This window comes from Phyllobates terribilis, unplaced genomic scaffold (genome assembly GCF_046119375.1).
Source record: "Phyllobates terribilis strain yellow unplaced genomic scaffold, ASM4611937v1 Scaffold_8__6_contigs__length_399053987, whole genome shotgun sequence".
NCBI classification, from domain to species: Eukaryota; Metazoa; Chordata; class Amphibia; order Anura; family Dendrobatidae; genus Phyllobates; species Phyllobates terribilis.
In genome coordinates, this window is record NW_027362768.1 from 158,582,322 (window position 1) to 158,602,253 (window position 19,932).

A 19,932-nucleotide genomic window follows, 5' to 3' on the forward strand; every position below is an offset into this window, starting at 1 on the left:
AAGTAAGAATGACATCACTGGACACTTTAAAAGGAGGCTGGTTCTTGGTATCATTGTTTCTCTTCAGTTAACCATGGTTATCTCTAAAGAAACACGAGCAGCCATCATTGCACTGCACAAAAATGGCCTAACAGGGAAGAGTATCGCAGCTACAAAGATTGCACCTCAGTCAACAATCTATCGCAACATCAAGAACTTCAAGGAGAGAGCTTCCATTGTAGTCAAAAAGGCTCCAGGGCGCCTAAGAAAGACCAGCAAGCGCCAGGACCGTATCTTAAAACTGTTTCAGCTGCGGGATCGGACTACCAGCAGTGCCGAGCTTGCTCAGGAATGGCAGCAGGCTGGTGTGAGTGCTTCTGCACGCACTGTGAGGCGGAGACTCTTTGAGCAAGGGCTGGTTTCAAGGAGGGCAGCAAAGAAGCCACTTCTCTTCAGAAAAAACATCATGGACCGACTGATATTCTGCAAAAGGTACAGGGAGTGGACTGCTGAGGACTGGGGCAAAGTCATTTTCTCTGATGAATTCCCTTTTCGATTGTTTGGGACATCTGGAAAACAGCTTATTCGGAGAAGAAGAGGTGAGCGCTACCACCAGTCTTGTCTCATGCCAACTGTAAAGCATCCTGAAACCATTCATGTGTGGGGTTGCTTCTCAGCCAAGGGAATCGGCTCACTCACAGTCTTGCCTAAAAACACAGCCATGAATAAAGAATGGTACCAGAATGTCCTCCAAGAGCAACTTCTCCCAACCGTCCAAGAGCAGTTTGGCGCCCAACAATGCCTTTTCCTGCATGATGGAGCACCTTGCCATAAAGCAAAGGTGATAACTAAATGGCTCATGGAACAAAACATAGAGATTTTGGGTCCATGGCCTGGAAACTCCCCAGATCTTAATCCCATTGAGAACTTGTGGTCAATCATCAAGAGACGGGTGGACAAACAAAAACCAACAAATTCTGGCAAAATGCAAGCATTGATTATGCAAGAATGGACTGCTATCAGTCAGGATTTGGTCCAAAAGTTGATTGAGAGCATGCCAGGGAGAATTACAGAGGTCTTGAAGAAGAAGGGGCAACACTGCAAATATTGACTTGCTGCATTAACTCATTCTAACTGTCAATATAACCTATTGGTACTCATAATATGATTGCAATTATATTTCTGTATGTGATATAAACATCAGACAAACACTAATAAAAACCAGAGGCCAGCAGATCATGGGAAAATATCATTTTGGTGTCATTCTCAAAACTTTTGGCCATGACTGTAGAGTGCATTTGAGCATAACATTTTGTAACTTTTTAAAAAAGTCACAATTGTTGAATCAACCGAAATAATCTTTGTACATAATGAACATGGCGAACATTAAAAAAAAATACACAAACAAACATAAAATATACTTTAGATAAGGCACAAATTAAAAGAACAAAAAGAAAAAACAAAAACAAAAACAAAACACCAAAATCTAGGCAAAAAAAAGGATCAATTGCAAAAAACAATCAGGTCCATTGAGTTAGGACATGAAGTCTTAAGAGATGTCACGATACTGTACAGTAGCATTTATCACGGAGAGGCCAGGTCCACACGTCAGTGACTGTAAATAAAATAGGTATCAATATAAGATGGGTGGGGGGTCTGACACTTGGCACCCCCACTGATCAGTGGTGATCAGAAGACGGCAATTTACAGAGCCAGAACTAGACAGCTCCATACACTATGTAGTGGCCGTTCCTGGGTACTGCAGAACATCTTCAAAAGGAAATGAACTGCAGTACCCGAGAACTGCCACTACACAATGTATGGCGCTGTGCAGTTCTAGCTCAGTACTCTGTGCACCTCTGGTTTGCCATGAGACCCCCTAGCAGGTGATGATCACAGGGTCCCCAGATGTCACACCCCCACCAATTTGATATCGGTTACCTATCTGAAGGAAGGGTCCTCTCTATTATAGTCCTGGACAACTCCTTTAATAGAGGCTTGGCTCTGGCCACTCCTGTTCAACATCTTCTTTCTAACCAATCCAAGGAGTTTCTAGATGCATGGCCCTTGTAGAATCTCAATAGTTCTCATTATTCCAATAATCCCTGATTCATCATTTGCGACTTATCACTTTTACTTTTTTTTTTTTTTGTCTTGCGGGATCCGCTGAGTTTTTTTGCAGCAAGTGCTTCAAAACATTTCACGGGGTTTATGGATTTGGAACAAAATCAAAAATGCTCTTTATTTTTGCATGCAACCAATTTTAGACAAACGTGCGACTTTTCAAGGATTTTTTGTGCTAAAAATTCGCAAATCCGTTAAGTTGCACATTTGCCTATAAAAATGCTCCAAATTAAAAACTACATCAGAATCCAGTCCCTACCTGGAGTGAGATGCGCCTGAAAAATGAAACATATGACAACGTCACATATCAAGAATCAGTCTAAAAAGATCTGGATAAAGTAAAGTTGTTGAGGGGAAATCCAAAAAAGTCATAAAAAAGAAAGTCAAAAAGTGGCGCAAAATGTATAGAGGATAAGGTGCAAATATTAAAGATGCAATATCACTAAAAAGCAGAAAATTATGCCGGAAAAGAGGGGACTTGAGCTCTGCGAGCCTCTTCCTATCAGCCTTGTAGTAGTTGTGATTTGTTGATTGGATGATGAGATATAGACTTAGTCACTAATGACTAAATGATGAGGGTTATGGTTGGTCATCACTTTTTGGATGATAGTACATACGGCCGTACACATTAGATCATTTTCAGTGGATTCCGGCATTCTCAGATGATTGGAGAATACGCCTCAGTGATGATTGGATGATGAGGTTAATAGTCGTCATCATTACATATTATTCAGATTTAGGGGTTTTAATGATGTTTTCCCCCATGTTTCATTAGTTGATGACTTTCTCCATCATTACTGATGGCTTCATGATGTTCTCCATCATTACTGATGGCTTCATGACGTTCTCCCTCCCTTGGTTGATGCTCGTGGTTTCCCTCTCGGTGGTCATTAATACGACGGTCACTGGGTGTATTTATATTGCTTTTGGCTTTTTCGGGAGCCTGGCTCCCCATCTCTGAACTCTGTTCTGTCTTCACTTCTGTAGTGTTATTCCCCAATGTTTCATTCTGTAAGAAATTAGGGAAAATTGAAGAAACAGAAAATCCAATGCATACAGCTCTGTATTGTCACTGCTATGATGATATAATGCATCTGTGCAGCTCTATTATAACTACAGCTCAAGGCAAAATTATTCAACCCCCAGGTACATACTAAACGCTGACGGTCTCCATGCCCATGCCGGTCAGCCGTACCCGTGGATATTGATGTATTTGGCCTACAGTCTAATGTGTATGGGGAGCGCCAGCTGACTGATAGTTGGGGGAGATGTCGATTGGTCATGTTCTCCCTGAGATAAGCCGCCGGCTGATGCGTAAGTAGGCGGCTTTCTCATAGAGAACATAACAGCTTGGCTGAGCGGGAGTGATGACTGACAGTCATCTAATGTGTATGGGGGCTTAATGCATACAGCTCCACTAACCAAAAGCACAATAAAAGTCGACTCCTTTATACTTAAAACCTCATAACTAAGCCACAGAAGTTTGGGGATCCTGTTCTGTAGAGGGATGGAACAAAACTGGAACTTTTTGGGCCTAAGGATCAGTGATATGTCTGGAGGAGGAAGAATGAAGCACATGCTGAAAACAACAGCCTGCCTACAGTGAATCATGGTGGTGGCTCAGTGATTCCTACAGTAAAGCATGGAGGTGACTTGGTGATGTACAGTGAACCATGGCGGTGGCTCGGTGATATCTAAAGTAAAGCATGGTGGTGGGTCAATGATGCCTAGAGTAAAGCATGGTGGTGGCTCAATGATTCCTTTAATAAAGTAGGGTGGGGGGGCTCAATGATACCTACAACGAAGCATGGCGGGGGCACAGTAATGTGTACAGCGATACATGGTGGGGGCTTGGTGATGCCTACAGTTAAGTATGGCAGTGGCTTGGTGATTCTTACAGTAAAACATGGCGGTAACCCGATGATATCTTCAGTGAAGCATGGTGGTGGCTCGGTGATGCCTACAATGAAACATTGCAGTGTCTTGGTGATGCCTACAGTTAAGCATGGCAGTGGCTCAGTGATTTCTACAGTAAAACATGGCGGTGGTTTGGTGATGTCTACGATGAAGCATGGTGGTGGCTTGGTGATGCGGTGGAACTGCTTTGCTTCAACTAGCACTGGAAACATGCAATATGGGTGGGATGGATTCAATCAAGTATCGGGAAATTCAAGGAGAAAACATCATGCCTTCTGCGAGGAAGCTAAATGGTGACGTTGGACTTTCTAACAGGACAATGATCTGAAGCCTTGTAAGATACTGGAGCAGCCATCACAGTTGGCTAATCCAAACCCCTTAAAAAATATGTGGTGGGATTTGAAGAAGGCTGTTCACAAACCCAGGAATATAGGTGACCTAGAGGCTATTATCCATGAGGACCAGGCTAAGACTCCTCAGGAACAGTGTAGCAGGTCATCACATCTGCAGCAGGTTATAACAGCCAGAGGGGCTCTACAAAGTATTAAAGGTGCTGGTCATGAAGGGGCGAATCATTTTGATAGGAATTGAGCATTATTGCTATTATGAAAATATAATATATAGGTGCAGCCCTATTATACCAATCTGATCACTACTGTGAGGACATAATTAGCAGTTTTGAGCATTACACTGTTAGATTTTTGCTGATATATGCATCAGATGATATTTTTTTACCATTTTAGTGACGTTTGCATAGAAGCTGCAGTTCTGACAATAATCTTCATAGTAGGTGGAGATGATGGCGGATTCCACATAAGGAAAGTGGAGGTAGCTGAGAGGAAGGCGGATATGGAAGGTGAGACGGCCGCACCTGAGAAACACAAATACAGTCATCATCATTATTACAATGGCGCGGCTGAGTGCATGGTGCCCCCAGTATCTGCAGTAAGACGTAAATATCTGGCAGCTCTCTATCTGATACACATCTGCAGATGCCTCAGGAGGGACAATTATGGGAATGCTCTCAGTGGTCCCACATATCAGTCATTCAGTCCCTGGGTAGTCCTAGGCCGCCATGTTACCTACCTGTCGTAGATCAGGAAGTCGTCCTTGCCTCCATTTAGGATCTCCCACACGTCCTCCTGGTTGGGCGGCTGCTCGTACACGGGTATCCCTGCCGGAGCTCTTCTCTTCAGCTCCGGGAGCATCAGCTTTGACAAGAAGCTCTGGTCATTAACAATTATATAACTTATGTTTGTGAGCCCCCGCTGCTCCAGCTTATCGCGTAGGGGCCCCATGCTGGAATACAAGAACGTCACTTCTTACTACAGTGGAATGATTGCACAGTCTAGGTACATTTCTAAAATCCATTTTTGCAATTCTTTAATTAAAAATGTTTTTTTTCATGTCGTCTCCATCACTTTCATGATCTTTCATTGCTGCCAGTGAATAAAAAAAACCCATTCAGTCCTAGTCCAGCACTGGGGGCAATTATGGGGCAATTTAGGAAAGTGGGACCAATCCAGAAAATCCATTTTTTCACAAACCTATTGATTTGAATGGATGAGTTTGATCCGCGACTCAGATGAAAAACAGACTCTCATTCCATAAAAACTAGGACCTGTGACCCTGCCCATAGATAATAATGGGTGCGCTTTTTATCCTGATAGGCGACGTACGTGCAAAACTGATGTGTGAATGAGGCCTAAGGGTTCAAACAGGAAACTAAGCTTTTATATCAGGAAATAGCTTTTAGATCAATCTGCAGCGTAATTCTGTAATCATGGAGAAGACAGCAGCCTGCATTATGCGGAGGGACAGAGTCATGGCTGACGTCCTCTGTTATTGTGGTGGTACCAATATTAGGCCACAGCTCCACTATCAGTGTTTGGTCAGTATTCGGTCAGTATTTTTTCTCAGGAGTGGGAGCCAAAACCAGATGAGGAACAATCAGAGAAAAGGTATAATAGAAACAAGTCACTAATTCTGCATTTATCACCCACTCCTGAGAAAAAATACTGACTAAATACTGATAGTGGGGCCGTAGCCTAAGAGATATTACAGGATGGGTAAGAGAAGAGTCGCTCTGTCATGAGATGACGTCATTGGGAGAATGGGACATAAGGCTCAATTGTTAGCACTGCAGCGCTGGGGTCCTGGGTTCAAATCCCACCAAGGACAACATCTGCAAGGAGTTTGTATGTTCTACCCGTGTTTGTGTGGGTTTCCTCTGGGTTCTCCGGTTTCCTTCCATACTCCAAAGACATACTGATAGGGAATGTAGATTGTGAGCCCCGATGGGGACAGTGATGATAATATGTGTAAAGCGCTGTGGAATTAATGGCGCTATATAAGTGAGTAAAATAAATAAATAAGTCTCTAAGCTGTGCTCTATAAAGCAATGGTTGGTGGGGTTCTGACATCTTCTGACAAGTCTCAATGAAGAGCTGAAAATGTCTCAACCGCAAATGTAATGTTGTATATTAGTGCGACGCATCAGACGGTATTATCACATGTGCTGCAGGTGGCGGGGCAGGAAATTACTCATTCAAAACTGGTGACAAATGTGAAAGAATATATCCGCCCCCTAGTGGTCACACTTCAATATGACACCAGGACAGTCTTGCTTCCAGCTATTACTGATGCATGGAAGGATCCCCACCAATTATATCACCGAGTTATTTTTTTCTGAGTGATAAAATCAGTTGCATTGTCGTGCACAAGGTTTATTACTCCCATCATCCCTGTCCACAGAGGGTCACTATGGAATCTCCCTGTATCACACACAATTTATCACACCCATCATTACTGATTCCCAAAGTTTACCATGTAATCTCCCTATCTCACACAGAAGATATCACTCCCATTATCCCAGATCCCAGGAACTCACAACAAAACCTCTTAGAATGTATCACTCCCATCATCTCAGGAATTCCAGATTTAACCTCTCTGTCTCATACACAGGAACAGAGAACATGGAGCACAAAATAATTAAAAATAGTGATTAAAAATAAATTTTTTTGAGTCTGAACATTGTCAAAAACTGTTTCGGGAGGCGGTACATTATATGTCCCTCAGGCCAGGGCGTGAAGATCCCAAATGATGTGTGTGGGGTGTAGACGTCACATCAGGGTTATATCTGTCCATACTGTCTGCTGTGGCGTCCCGGTTCTGCAACGTCCCGGCTCTCCAACGTCCCGGCTCTGCAGCCCGCGCCACTGGTAAATACAACCTTTGTCTGGTTACTATTTACACTGCATTTCAACTTTTAAGAGAAAAATAATAAACCTTTTGCCCGTGAGGTCGTCAGGAGTCGGTGAGCGCTGCACTGCCCCGGATCTAAACTGCGCACTGTCATTAACCCCTTGAAGACAACGCCATTTTTCAATTTTCCACTTATTTTTTCTTCTCACCTTCCAAGATCCATAACTTTTGATAGAGTTTTTGGAGGACTTGCTTTTCGTGAGCCCGAGGTTTTGTGATTTTTGGTTTTGTACCATTTTAGGGTCCATACAAATTTTTGATCTCTTTTTTTTTGGGGGGGGGGGGGGTGACATGATCAGAAGAAGTGATTCTGACATTATGTTTTTTTATTTATCTTTAGCAATCAATATTTTTCTATTTTATTATTTGGTAGATTACGCACACAGCGACACCAAGTATGTTATTTTTGTTATTTTTTGGGGGATTTTCACATGTTTGGGGGAAAAGTTGATTTAAGCTTTATTTATTTAGCGAATTGTTTAATGTTATTTTACATTTTTAATTAGTTATTTTAGGAGACTTGAACCTGCGATTGCTTGATCACTTATACAATATGAACTGTATAAAGTGTATTGGTAAATAGGTGTAGTAATATGGCAGGCAGAAACGAGGACACAGGGGCCTTCAGTAGGTCCCTGGCTGCATCGACACGCTAGGATCACGTGTAGGGAGGGCGTCAATGGCAATGGGAACTGACCACCCCTTAACCCCGTTCCTAATGTCTTAAATGCAGTATCTAAAAGGTTAAATTTATGCGATCGGAGCTAGCTCTGGTCGCAGCAGTTACTCCCATATTGCAGCCAGCACCTGTAATGTATAGAGCACGCTCAGCTCCTGAGCCTGCTCCATACAGTAAGCACTTACGTCCACCGTACATGTACAGAGTGCATCGCCAAAGGGTTAAAGAATAACATTCACAGGAGAGGTGATAAATGTATGACCCCCCCCCTTGGCCACGAGAACAGTTTTCCCAAGTTCCCCCTTTAAAAATTAATTTAATTATTATTTTTTTCCATAAATCAGTTATAGATGTGAAAATAAAAAAACTTTGTAATATATCTTATCAGAGGAATTTGTTTCTTCCTCCTCCTCGGTTACTTTTTCACTTTGAATTCATGGGTAAAATCTGTATTCAGTTAACAGATAGCAGATGATAGTTGGTGCTCATAAAGTTCTATGGAAAGGAGGGAGGAGCGAGAGGCCGATACTGACATTCTGCTGCAAGTGCTCATAAAGTGATATGGAGAATTGTAACTGTCATTTAAGGGGCACTTGCAGCAGAATGTCTATCTCTAGCTCTCCCTCCTCTCCATAGAACCTTATGAGCACCAACTGGCATCTCCTATCTCACTAATGGTAAAGTTTGTCTTCACTGAATACAGATTTTACCCTTTAATTAAGAGTGAAAGATCAGTCCAGAACAGTTAATAAATTATACTTGTGGGCCAATCCCTTTAATGGGACCTAATGTGATGGATTATGAAATGTTGTGGATTAGCAGATGGATATAGAATCTATATATATATCATCTTATCCCGTCTGTCTGTCAGTCTGTCTGTCTGTCTTTCTGTCTGTCTTTCTGTCTGTCTGTCTGTCCAGGAAATCCCGCGTCGCTGATTGGTTCGGCCGCGGCCAATCAGCGACGCGGGATTTGAGAAAAAGATGGCGGCCGTTAGCGGCTCATCTGCAGGACGGAGGTCAGCGGCGATGCAGCAGGGAGATGACCGGCGCGAGGCGCTCATCTCCCGGCCGCTAGCAGCAGAAGTACCCCGACCGGCGGCGCCGCTGACCTCTATGCGGCTAGGGTGTCAAGGGAGGACCAGGGAGTGGCGCTGTCGGTCGGGATACTTCTGCTGCGAGCAGCCGCGCATCTCCCGGCTTCTCGCAGCGGAAGTAGCCGCACAGGCAGTACCAGTCCTCAACAATACGATTCTGCTCCCTGGTCCTCGCTAATACGACGCTGATTGGTCGCGCTCGACGCCCGCGACTAATCAGCGATATGGGCGGCAAATTTAAACGCCGCTCTGCTGATTGGTCGCGGTCGCCGGCCGCAACCAATCAGCATTATTGGCGCCAAATTTAAACCCCGCTCTGCTGATTGGTCGCGGTTGCCAGCCGCGACCAATCAGCGAGATTGGCGCCAAATTTAAACAACGCTCTGCTGATTGGTCGGGGCCGCCAGCCGTGAACAATCAGCGAGATTGGCGCCAAATTTAAACACCGCTCTGCTGATTGGTTGTGACCGCCGGCTGCGACCAATCAGCGTTTTTGGCGCCAAATTTAAACACCACTCTGCTAATTGGTCGCGGCCGCCAGCCGCGACCAATCAGCGACATTGGCGCCAAATTTAAAAAACGCTCTGCTGATTGGTCGCGGCCTCGACCAATCAGCGATTTTGGCGCAAAATTGAAACACCGTTCTGATTGGTCGGGCCGCCAGCCGCGAACAATCAGCGAGATTGGCGCCAAATTTAAACACCGCTCTGCTGATTGCACCTGATCGGCCGCATGCATATTCTAGAATACCCGATGCGTTAGAATCGGGCCACCATCTAGTAACTAATATGAGCTGTAATATTCCGTTATTCCAGCATCAATAGGAACTTTGAAGAGTCGGATTCTCCAAATTTGGGCACTAGCAGCATTTAGAATATAGGAAAAAATGGCGCGGCACAATTCCAGATGTGGCTCATATTTCGCGAGACACTTCCGTAACATCAATGGGATGACTTACTTGGCTGCCTGGATGAGGCAGAAGCCACAGCTGGCCTGGAGGAGCGCCAGCACCGTCACTTGTCCGACAGACCTCCCCATGGGCTCCTCGTCCCCGATGCTCCAGCGAGGAGGAGGCTTACAAAACGACGTTTCATTGTGCGCTGAGGAGACCACAGCCAGGAGACCCAGGAGGGAGACGATAAAGAGAGAAGACCCCCTCATTATAGAGACTGGACTCGCAAAATCCTGGGAATTTAAAAAAAAAAAGTTAACGTTTCTGATCACTTTCTTAAAGAGACAGTAACCTAAAAAATTTTTTTTTTAGTTAGACTGACCATGTAGGCATGCTTGTGCAGTAGGTCTTAGGTGTTAGAAGTGTTTTACCATAGACTTTTCCAAGTTTCTGATTTTTGGAGGGGTCATTCAAACTTACCCTCCAAATGCTGAAATTTCTGAATTTATAGCCCTGTGGCCATCTATAGCCATCATCGTCCATTTCTTCCACTTCCCCAAGTAATCACATTATAGAGGTAAATCAGTGGTAAAAGAGGTGTGTGGCTCTGCCTTTATATGATACATACAACTGCTAACATTACACTAAGGTGTCAGAATTACAAAAAAGTAATAAAAATATACTAATTAGAAAAAATATAGAAATTATGGGCTCAATTCATCATTTGCAGGTTGTTTTTTGTCTTGTGATATTCATTGTCGTTTTTTTGTGCCAAATTTTTCAAGACAGCACGGCTCATTATTTTTATGCAAAATCAAAAATATTCTTTATTATTTACCTTTTACTTTTTAATTATTAATCGGGTCCCTATATAAAAAAATGATATTTCATGTAAAGTTAGAAGCAATTCTTAGATATTTCTACATCCGACTTCAACATTTTTTGAACCAATGTTAACATTTTCTTGTATACAAAGAATCTCTCCAGAGGAGGAGGGCAGGAACTCTGGCGCCACCCACTGGAGGTAGCAATATTAAAAGTCAAAATCAACCCTTTATTGAGCCCTGGCACATAATTAAGGATTCAGGGATGGATATATCATTGGTGCAGCCTGTTCAATCGCACAGGGGCTCAAGCGGTATGGGGGCCACTACCACCTCCAAAGCAGCAAGCAGCTTTTCTCATAGAAAGAACTATTATACTGCAATGGCCCATATATATAGACTGTCCTTGCATAGCACAACTTGCAGAATTTCTAGAACAATTCTGGTATTGTTAATATGTTTTTATTAGGTGCAGGTTTTATACCATTACTTGGGATAATGCAATTTGATCATTATGCACAAAAAGTGTTATTAACTTATGCACTAAGAAAAAATAATTAAATTACAGTACAAAAGTGAATCACCATCCCCCTCTACTCACTCACAGTCTGTTCCCTGCGATGTTCCTCCGGCTGATTTCTGCAGCAGTATGTGGCACAATCCTGCACTTTATCCCTGGAGGCAGGGCCAGGACCTCCAACCCCCATGAAGGACATTGGGCCCCAGAGCAGGGGTGGACCAGGGGTCAGGACTGAGGTGGAATTAGTTGGCGGGAGTTTACAGACATTGCTGAAACTTTACAATCAGGCTTTTTTTTTTTAACTTACCAATATATTATTATTTTTAGGATAGTCATAAATCATGACGCAAGAAAACTGTCACTAATTTGAAATTTCCTTACGATGCCAAAACAAATACAGAATATAGAAGGCAGTGATGGTTAATAGAATATATCTATATATATATTTTAGTGTGTAATATAGTTCTATATAACTATATTGCACACTATCCAATAATAGAATATATTACACACTAAACAATAATGGAATATATTATACACTATCCAATAATAGAATAAAGTACACATTATAAAATAATAAAATATATACACTGCTCAAAAAAATAAAGGGAACACTTAAACAACAGAATATAACTCCAAGTAAATCTAACTTCTGTGAAATCAAACTGTCCACTTAGGAAGCAACACTGATTGACAATCAATTTCACATGCTGTTGTGCAAATGGAATAGACAATAGATGGAAATTATTGGCAATTATCAAGACACACTCAATAAAGGAGTGGTTCTGCAGGTGGGGACCACAGACCACATCTCAGTACCAATGCTTTCTGGCTGAGGTTTTGGTCACTTTTGAATGTTGGTTGTGCTTTTACACTCGTGGTAGCATGAGATGGACTCTACAACCCACAGAAGTTGCTCAGGTAGTGCAGCTCATCCAAGATGGCACATCAATGCGAGCTGTGGCAAGAAGGTTTGCTGTGTCTGTCAGCATAGTGTCCAGAGGATGGAGGCGCTACCAGGAGACAGGCCAGTACACCAGGAGACGTGGAGGGGGCCGTAGGAGGGCAACAACCCAGCAGCAGGACCGCTACCTCCACCTTTGTGCAAGGAGGAACAGGAGGAGCACAGCCAGAGCCCTGCAAAATGACCTCCAGCAGGCCACAAATGTGCATGTGTCTGCACAAACGGTTAGAAACCGACTCCATGAGGGTGGTATGAGGGCCTGATGTCCACAGATGGGGGTTGTGCTCACAGCCAAACACCGTGCAGGACTCTTGGCATTTGCCACAGAACACCAGGATTGGCAAAGTCGCCACTGGCGCCCTGTGCTCTTCACAGATGAAAGCAGGTTCACACTGAGCACATGTGACAGACGTGACAGAGTCTGGAGACGCCGTGGAGAGCGATCTGCAGCCTGCAACATCCTTCAGCATGAGCGGTTTGGCAGTGGGTCAGTAATGGTGTGGGGTGGCATTTCTTTGGAGGGCGTTGTAGTTTTAAGGACATTACATCAAAGTTGGATCAGCCTGTAGTGTGTTTTTCCACTTTAATTTTGGGGGTGACTCCAAATCTATGCCTCCATTGGTTAATAAATTTGATTTCCATTGATGATTTTTGTGTGATTTTGTTGTCAGCACATTCAAGTTTGTACAGGACAAAGTATTCAATGAGAATATTTCATTCATTCAGATCTAGGTTGTGTTATTTGAGTGTTCCCTTTATTTTTTGAGCAGTGTATTACACACTATCCAATAATTGAATATATATTACATACTATGCAATAATAGAATATATATTATACACTATCCAGTAATACAATATATATTACACACTATCCAATATTATAATATATTACACACTGTACAATAATATACTACAATATAATGTACACTACCTGTTAATTCTATAGACTATAGCACATTATATTACACATTCTCCAATATTATTATTATTATTATTAATTTATATAGCGCCATTGAGTCCATGGCTAAAACTATCAATGATAGACTGATACAGAGGGAAGAGGACCCTGCCCTTGCGGGCTTACATTCTACAGGGATAATAGAATGTACTACACTATAACCCATGCTACACAAAAATGAAATATACTCCTACACTGTACTACATAATATGTAGTTATTTAATATACTACCCTCCTTACAAAGAATGAAAAACATGTATCAAGGTGCCCTTATATTTAGGGGCTTCTTTCCGCCTGCTACATATTCCTAATGATTAATAGAAACACTGCCATCTTGTGGTAATTTTTAAGTATTACAGTATCCCTAAGTATTAGATGTATACAAACCTTTATCTTTGTGTAGTCGGCTCTACATGTTTTGGAATTTTTCCCTGGCTATATATCTGACCAAGCTTCCATATCACTAGGCCTAATGTTCCTTTTAGGCCCCCTTCACACGTCCGGATAAAATCGGTACCGGAAAAAACAGTACCGGTGTCATCAGTGTTTTGGATCCTTGTGTCATCAGTGTGTCCGTTTTTGCCATCCGTGTTTTTCCAGTATGGATAAAAGAATGAAATTCAAAGCTGCTCCTATACTTTGCAATGTTAAACACGTACAGCACAGGCACGGCACGCGAATGGTACACTGACGCCATCCATGTGCTGTACGTGGTTTTCATAGACTTGCATTGGCCCTTGTCATCTGTACAGTCATGGCCAAAAGTTTTGAGAATGACACCAAAATTATATTTTCACATGATCTGCTGGCCTCTGGTTTTTATTAGTATTTGTCTGATGTTTATATCACATACAGAAATATAATTGCAATCATATTATGAGTACCAATAGGTTATATTGACAGTTAGAATGAGTTAATGCAGCAAGTCAATATTTGCAGTGTTGCCCCTTCTTCTTCAAGACCTCTGTAATTCTCCCTGGCATGCTCTCAATCAACTTTTGGACCAAATCCTGACTGGTAGCAGTCCATTCTTGCATAATCAATGCTTGCATTTTGCCAGAATTTGTTGGTTTTTGTTTGTCCACCCGTCTCTTGATGATTGACCACAAGTTCTCAATGGGATTAAGATCTGGGGAGTTTCCAGGCCATGGACCCAAAATCTCTATGTTTTGTTCCATGAGCCATTTAGTTATCACCTTTGCTTTATGGCAAGGTGCTCCATCATGCTGGAAAAGGCATTTTTGGGCGCCAAACTGCTCTTGGACGGTTGGGAGAAGTTGCTCTTGGAGGACATTCTGGTACCATTCTTTATTCATGGCTGTGTTTTTAGGCAAGACTGTGAGTGAGCCGATTCCCTTGGCTGAGAAGCAACCCCACACATGAATGGTTTCAGGATGCTTTACAGTTGGCATGAGACAAGACTGGTGGTAGCGTCACCTCTTCTTCTCCGAATAAGCTGTTTTCCAGATGTCCCAAACAATCGAAAAGGGGATTCATCAGAGAAAATGACTTTGCCCCAGTCCTCAGCAGTCCACTCCCTGTACCTTTTGCAGAATATCAGTCGGTCCCTGATGTTTTTTCTGGAGAGAAGTGGCTTCTTTGCTGCCGTCCTTGAAACCAGCCCTTGCTCAAAGAGTCTCCGCCTCACAGTGCGTGCAGAAGCACTCACACCAGCCTGCTGCCATTCCTGAGCAAGCTCGGCACTGCTGGTAGTCCGATCCCGCAGCTGAAACAGTTTTAAGATACAGTCCTGGCGCTTGCTGGTCTTTCTTGGGCGCCCTGGAGCCTTTTTGACAACAATGGAAGCTCTCTCCTTGAAGTTCTTGATGATGCGATAGATTGTTGACTGAGGTGCAATCTTTGTAGCTGCGATACTCTTCCCTGTTAGGCCATTTTTGTGCAGTGCAATGATGGCTGCACGTGTTTCTTTAGAGATAACCATGGTTAACTGAAGAGAAACAATGATACCAAGATCCAGCCTCCTTTTAAAGTGTCCAGTGATGTCATTCTTACTTAATCATGACTGATTGATCGCCAGCCCTGTCCTCATCAACACCCACACCTGTGTTAATGGATCAATCACTAAAACGATGTTAGCTGCTCCTTTTAAGGCAGGACTGCAATGATGTTGAAATGTGTTTTGGGGGTTAAAGTTCATTTTCTGGGCAAATATTGACTTTGCAAGTACTGTAATTGCTGTTAAGCTGATCACTCTTTGACATTCAGGAGTATATGCAAATTGCCATTACAAAAAATGAAGCAGTAAACTTTGGAAAAATTACTATTTGTCTCATTCTCAATACTTTTGGCCATGACTGTACTGCTGGAAAAAAATAGACATGTCTCCTTATGGTTAACATGGGCATGTGCACAGCACCATAAGTTATAATGGGTACTTGTGGTATCTGTGAAAAAACGGATGCCACACGTACTAGAAACACGGACGTGTGATGGAGGCCTTAGGATCAGGGCCTTTACTTCTGTCCTCTACCTATTCAATTCTGCTTTTTGTATAATTACTCTATTTTTTTTTTATTAATATAAATAATGGACATATCGGTCTTTTTTTCTTATCCATAATTTAATAATGTAATGTACTACATATTTTACTATATACAATTATACAATAGCATATTCCACTATAAACACATATAATACAATATACTATAGATGCTGGAGTAAACAGTATATCATTTTTGAATATACTATGGACTTTACAATAATATAATATACTAACTTATAAAATACAATGAATTATAATATACACTTCTCAACACTGAACTTGCAACACCAAGACGTAGAAGTCATCTAATTGTGGAAATCACAGGATGGATACATGTTACTGATATGCAGATGATGAAAAAATGATAACAACATTTGCAGAATATTTACATTTTTGAAATCTGGAGTATGAACTTCAAGTGCAGAAATCCTGGCACTTACAGCCTTAGCTGCTATCACTGAGGTTATTAATGATTGTCTGAGGAACATTTTGCTGCTGAATGCACTTGGGCAAATCATCAAGATCCACTGCTGGCAGCTCCCTGTGCAATTACCGATGAATGATGTCCCAGATGTGTTTGATGGGAGACAAGTCTGGAGCCATGCGAGCACGTTTAGGTCACGAAGTCTGCTCACAGCATAATGAGCAAAATGCGGACTGGCATTGTCCTGTTAAAAATGGCTCCTGGGAAACTTTGGAGAATGGCTGCACCACCTGGTTCCATGACCTAATCAATGTAACGCCGAGCTATTACAGTATCAGGAATGAAGACTAGAGGGGTCCAGCTAACATATATTATGCCCCCACACACCATTAATCCAGGGAGACCTTTTCATGGTGTTGTCCACATAGTCCCCTGGCTAATCTCCAGCTACCATTGCGTACGAGTCAAAACTGAGACTCATCGCTGAAGAAGATACACCTACATTCTAGCCTCCATTGCCATCTTGCTCTGCACTATGATAGCCTTTGATAATGGGGGCATCAGGTCAATGGTGCAACTGTAGCCGGACCGCCATGTCATGCAAACACCTTCTGATGGTTGCGTAGACACTGATGTCTTAGGCTCGGTATGTGATGTCCTGATTCACTTACAGTACAGAATGGATCACTATGCACAATTCTCCTAATCGGACAATGCGTCCATATGAGCTCCTCCTCTATGCACCTCTCATTACAGTTTGCCGTTGTTCTCCCAACCAGAGGGACACGCATCGCATCGTTGAACACTGTTGACATCTTGGTCTATGCGGGTGATGTGCCAGACTGATACACAAAGGTCTCTCAGTTCAAGGATTCTGTCCCTTTCAATTTGCGATAAGTGGCAATAAAAAACTGGCACATTGGACAGGAGGCATCACACAATCATCCCACAAAACTTCATCCGATTTTAAGGTTTCATATGGCTAAAAAATGTTTACTTTTCATCTGGCTTTTCTGCCCCAGCCACATGTCACAGATTGGACCGAGGTGCTTGAAAATGTGAACACTTGCAGATCTCAGCGACATCTGTTACTTCCTCGATTTTAATTGCTTGGTGTTGTAATTTCAATGATGAGAAGTGTAATATACTACGTGATTATGCACAATATACAATATTCTAATACACTAAAGTATAATACTGTACAATACTATGCTACATATTAAATGATATCTATATATACCCCATCATGGGCCCCTTACAGGTATATATGTCCCCCATCCTGGTATATATGTCCCCCATCCTAGGCCTCTTCCAGGTATATATGTCCCCCATTCTGGTATATACAGTTGAAACCAGTAGTTTTCATACACTATATAAAAAGACACATCTGCATGTTTTTCTCAATATCTGACGTGAAATCAGAATAAACCTTTTTTCGTTTTAAGTCAGTTAGGATTACCATAATTTTTAATATTTGGCAAATGCCAGAATAATGAGATAGAAAGAATGTTTTAATGCATTTTTATTACTTACTGCAAAGTCAAAAGTTTACATACATTTCATTAGTATTTGGTACCATTGCCCTTAAACTGAATGACTTGGGTCAAGCGTTTGGGATATCCTTCCACAAGCTTCTCACAATAGTTGGTCGGAATTTGGGCTGATTCCTCCTGACAAAACTGGTGTCACTGATCCAGGTTTGAAGGTCGCCTTGCTCGCACCAGCCTTTTCAGCTTTGCCCATAAATTTTCAATAGGATTGAGATCAGGGCTTTGTGATGGCCACTCCAAAACATTGACTTTGTTATCCTTAAGCAACTTTGTTACCATTTTGGCAGTATGCTTCGGGTCATTGTCCATTTGGAAGACCCATTTCCACCCAAGCTTTAACTTCCTGGTTGATGTCTTGAGATGTTGCTTTAGTATTGCCACATAATCTTCTTGTTTCATGATGCCATCTATTTTGTGAAGTGCACCAGTCCCTCCTGCAGCAAAACAATCCCACAACATGATGCTGCCACCCCCGTGTTTCACAGTTGGGATGGTGTTCTTGGGCTTCCAAGCTTCTCCCTTTTTCCTCCAAACGTAACGATCATCATTATGCCCAAAAAGTTCAATTTTAGTTTCATCAGACCACAGGACATGTCTCCAAAAATTAAGGTCTTTGTTCCTGTGTGCATTTGCAAACATCAATCTGGCTTTTTTGTGTTTCTTTTGGAGTAATGGCTTCTTCCTGGCAGAGTGGCCTTTCAGCCCATGTTGATACAGTACTCGTTTCACTGTGGATATGGACACAATCTTACCAGCTTCAGCCATCATCTTCACAAGGTCTTTTGCTTTTGTCCTTGGGTTGATATGCACATGTTGGACCAAAGCACGTTCATCTCTGGGACACAGAACCCGTCTCCTTCCTGAGAGGTATGATGGCTGGACATTTCCATCTTGTTTGTACTTGCATATAATTGTTAGTTCAGATGAACAAGGCACCTCCAGGTATCTTCAAATTATACCCAAGGATGAGCCAGACTTGTGCAAGTCCACAATTTTCTTCCTGATATCTTGGCTGATTTCTTTAGACTTTCCCATGATGCTACACAAAGAAGCAGTATGTTTCAGGTGTGCATTAAAATACATCCACAGGTGTGTCTCTAATTAACTCAGATGTTGCCAAAAAAACAGAAGCTTCCAAACATATGACATCATCATATGAGCAGTCCAGAATTGTTTAAAGCCATAGTAATATTAGTGTATGTAAACTTTTGACTTTGCAGTAATTAATAAAAATGCCTTAAAGCATTCTCTCTCTCTCTCATTATTCTGGCATTTGACAAATATTAAAAATTATGGTAATCCTAATTGACCTAAAACAGGAAAGGTTTATTCTGATTTCATGTCAGATATTGAGAAAAACGTATGTCCCCCATCCTGGGCCCTTTCCAGGTATATATGTCCCCCCATCAAGAGTTCATACAGACTATCGTCGAAAAACTGTAACGGATATTACACATTATTTATGTCTTTTTCATCTCAAAGGGGAAAAACTGCTGTAAAAAATACTACAATACATTCATTACAGAAATTATAGAAATCTCAATCATTTTGGCGTCAATGTAAAAATAAAAAACTACACGTAAAATAAGCTCAACAAAAACATTACACGTGAATAAGGACTTAAAGGAATTTTCCACCACTTTGATATTGATGACCTATCCTTCCGCTCCGTACATTCTGCTTACATCCTGCCATCAGCTAAACAGTGTGTGGGGGGACGCCGGACCCCCCACCATTCTACTACTGATGACCTATAGTATACCAGGGATAGGTCATCAATATCAAAGTGGTAGAAGGTCCCTTTAAATTATTTTTTGTTGATTAAAGATAAGCAGATATCTTGAAAATAGCGAGGAAATGAAGCACAAAGTTTATTAGAAAGTTGCAAAAACTTTTCAATTTGCAAAAGATTAAGTTTTATTTACAGAAAGATTAAAATGACAAAAGAATTGTGATACTTGTGACGTTGGGCGTGACAGTGTGGAGCCCCAGCCTTAAAGAGATAGTCACACATGTAAATGAGGGAACCAGACACTTCTGATGGACTAGAACTTGGACTTGCCCTATTATATTCAGGTTTGTGGGGGTTAATCATTGGTACAGATGCCCCCATTAATTTGTCATTAGCCCCGGCATGTATTACTGACATTACTACACCTCACACAGCCAGCGTGATCACTCACAAGAATGCTGGTAGAGTTACAAGATGTTCTCCTCCCCCCTTCCTGTTGGTGAAAT

At 42.1% G+C, this 19,932-nt stretch overlaps 1 protein-coding gene across 2 annotated transcripts; it reads right to left on the reverse strand.

The window, feature by feature from the left end:
* Nucleotides 1-2,183: 2,183 nt before the first annotated feature.
* Nucleotides 2,184-11,477, reverse strand: LOC141156974 (selenoprotein Pb-like). Of its 2 annotated transcripts, none has more exons than XM_073643586.1 (5): nucleotides 11,381-11,477; nucleotides 10,018-10,244; nucleotides 5,107-5,319; nucleotides 4,756-4,891; nucleotides 2,184-3,112 (listed from the first exon to the last, which is right to left on the reverse strand). In XM_073643586.1, the coding sequence occupies exons 2-5, from the start codon at nucleotides 10,218-10,220 to the stop codon at nucleotides 2,849-2,851; spliced, it is 816 nt and encodes a 271-aa protein (XP_073499687.1). In that variant the 5' UTR covers nucleotides 10,221-10,244; nucleotides 11,381-11,477; the 3' UTR covers nucleotides 2,184-2,848. The 2 variants fall into 2 exon arrangements, with proteins under 2 accessions (XP_073499687.1, XP_073499686.1); XM_073643585.1 differs by having other exon boundaries at nucleotides 11,377-11,452.
* Between the last annotated feature and the right edge of the window lie 8,455 nt (nucleotides 11,478-19,932).

Excerpts from the sequence above, each read along its gene's own strand:
- LOC141156974 (XM_073643586.1), bottom strand. The coding sequence starts at position 10,220 with ATGAGGGGGTCTTCTCTCTTTATCGTCTCCCTCCTGGGTCTCCTGGCT. Across the intron at positions 5,320-10,017 it reads TGCCTCATCCAGGCAGCCAA|CATGGGGCCCCTACGCGATA; the intron begins GTAAGTCATCCC and ends CTTGTATTCCAG. Across the intron at positions 3,113-4,755 it reads ATGCAAACGTCACTAAAATG|AATGAAACATTGGGGAATAA; the intron begins GTAAAAAAATAT and ends AATTTCTTACAG.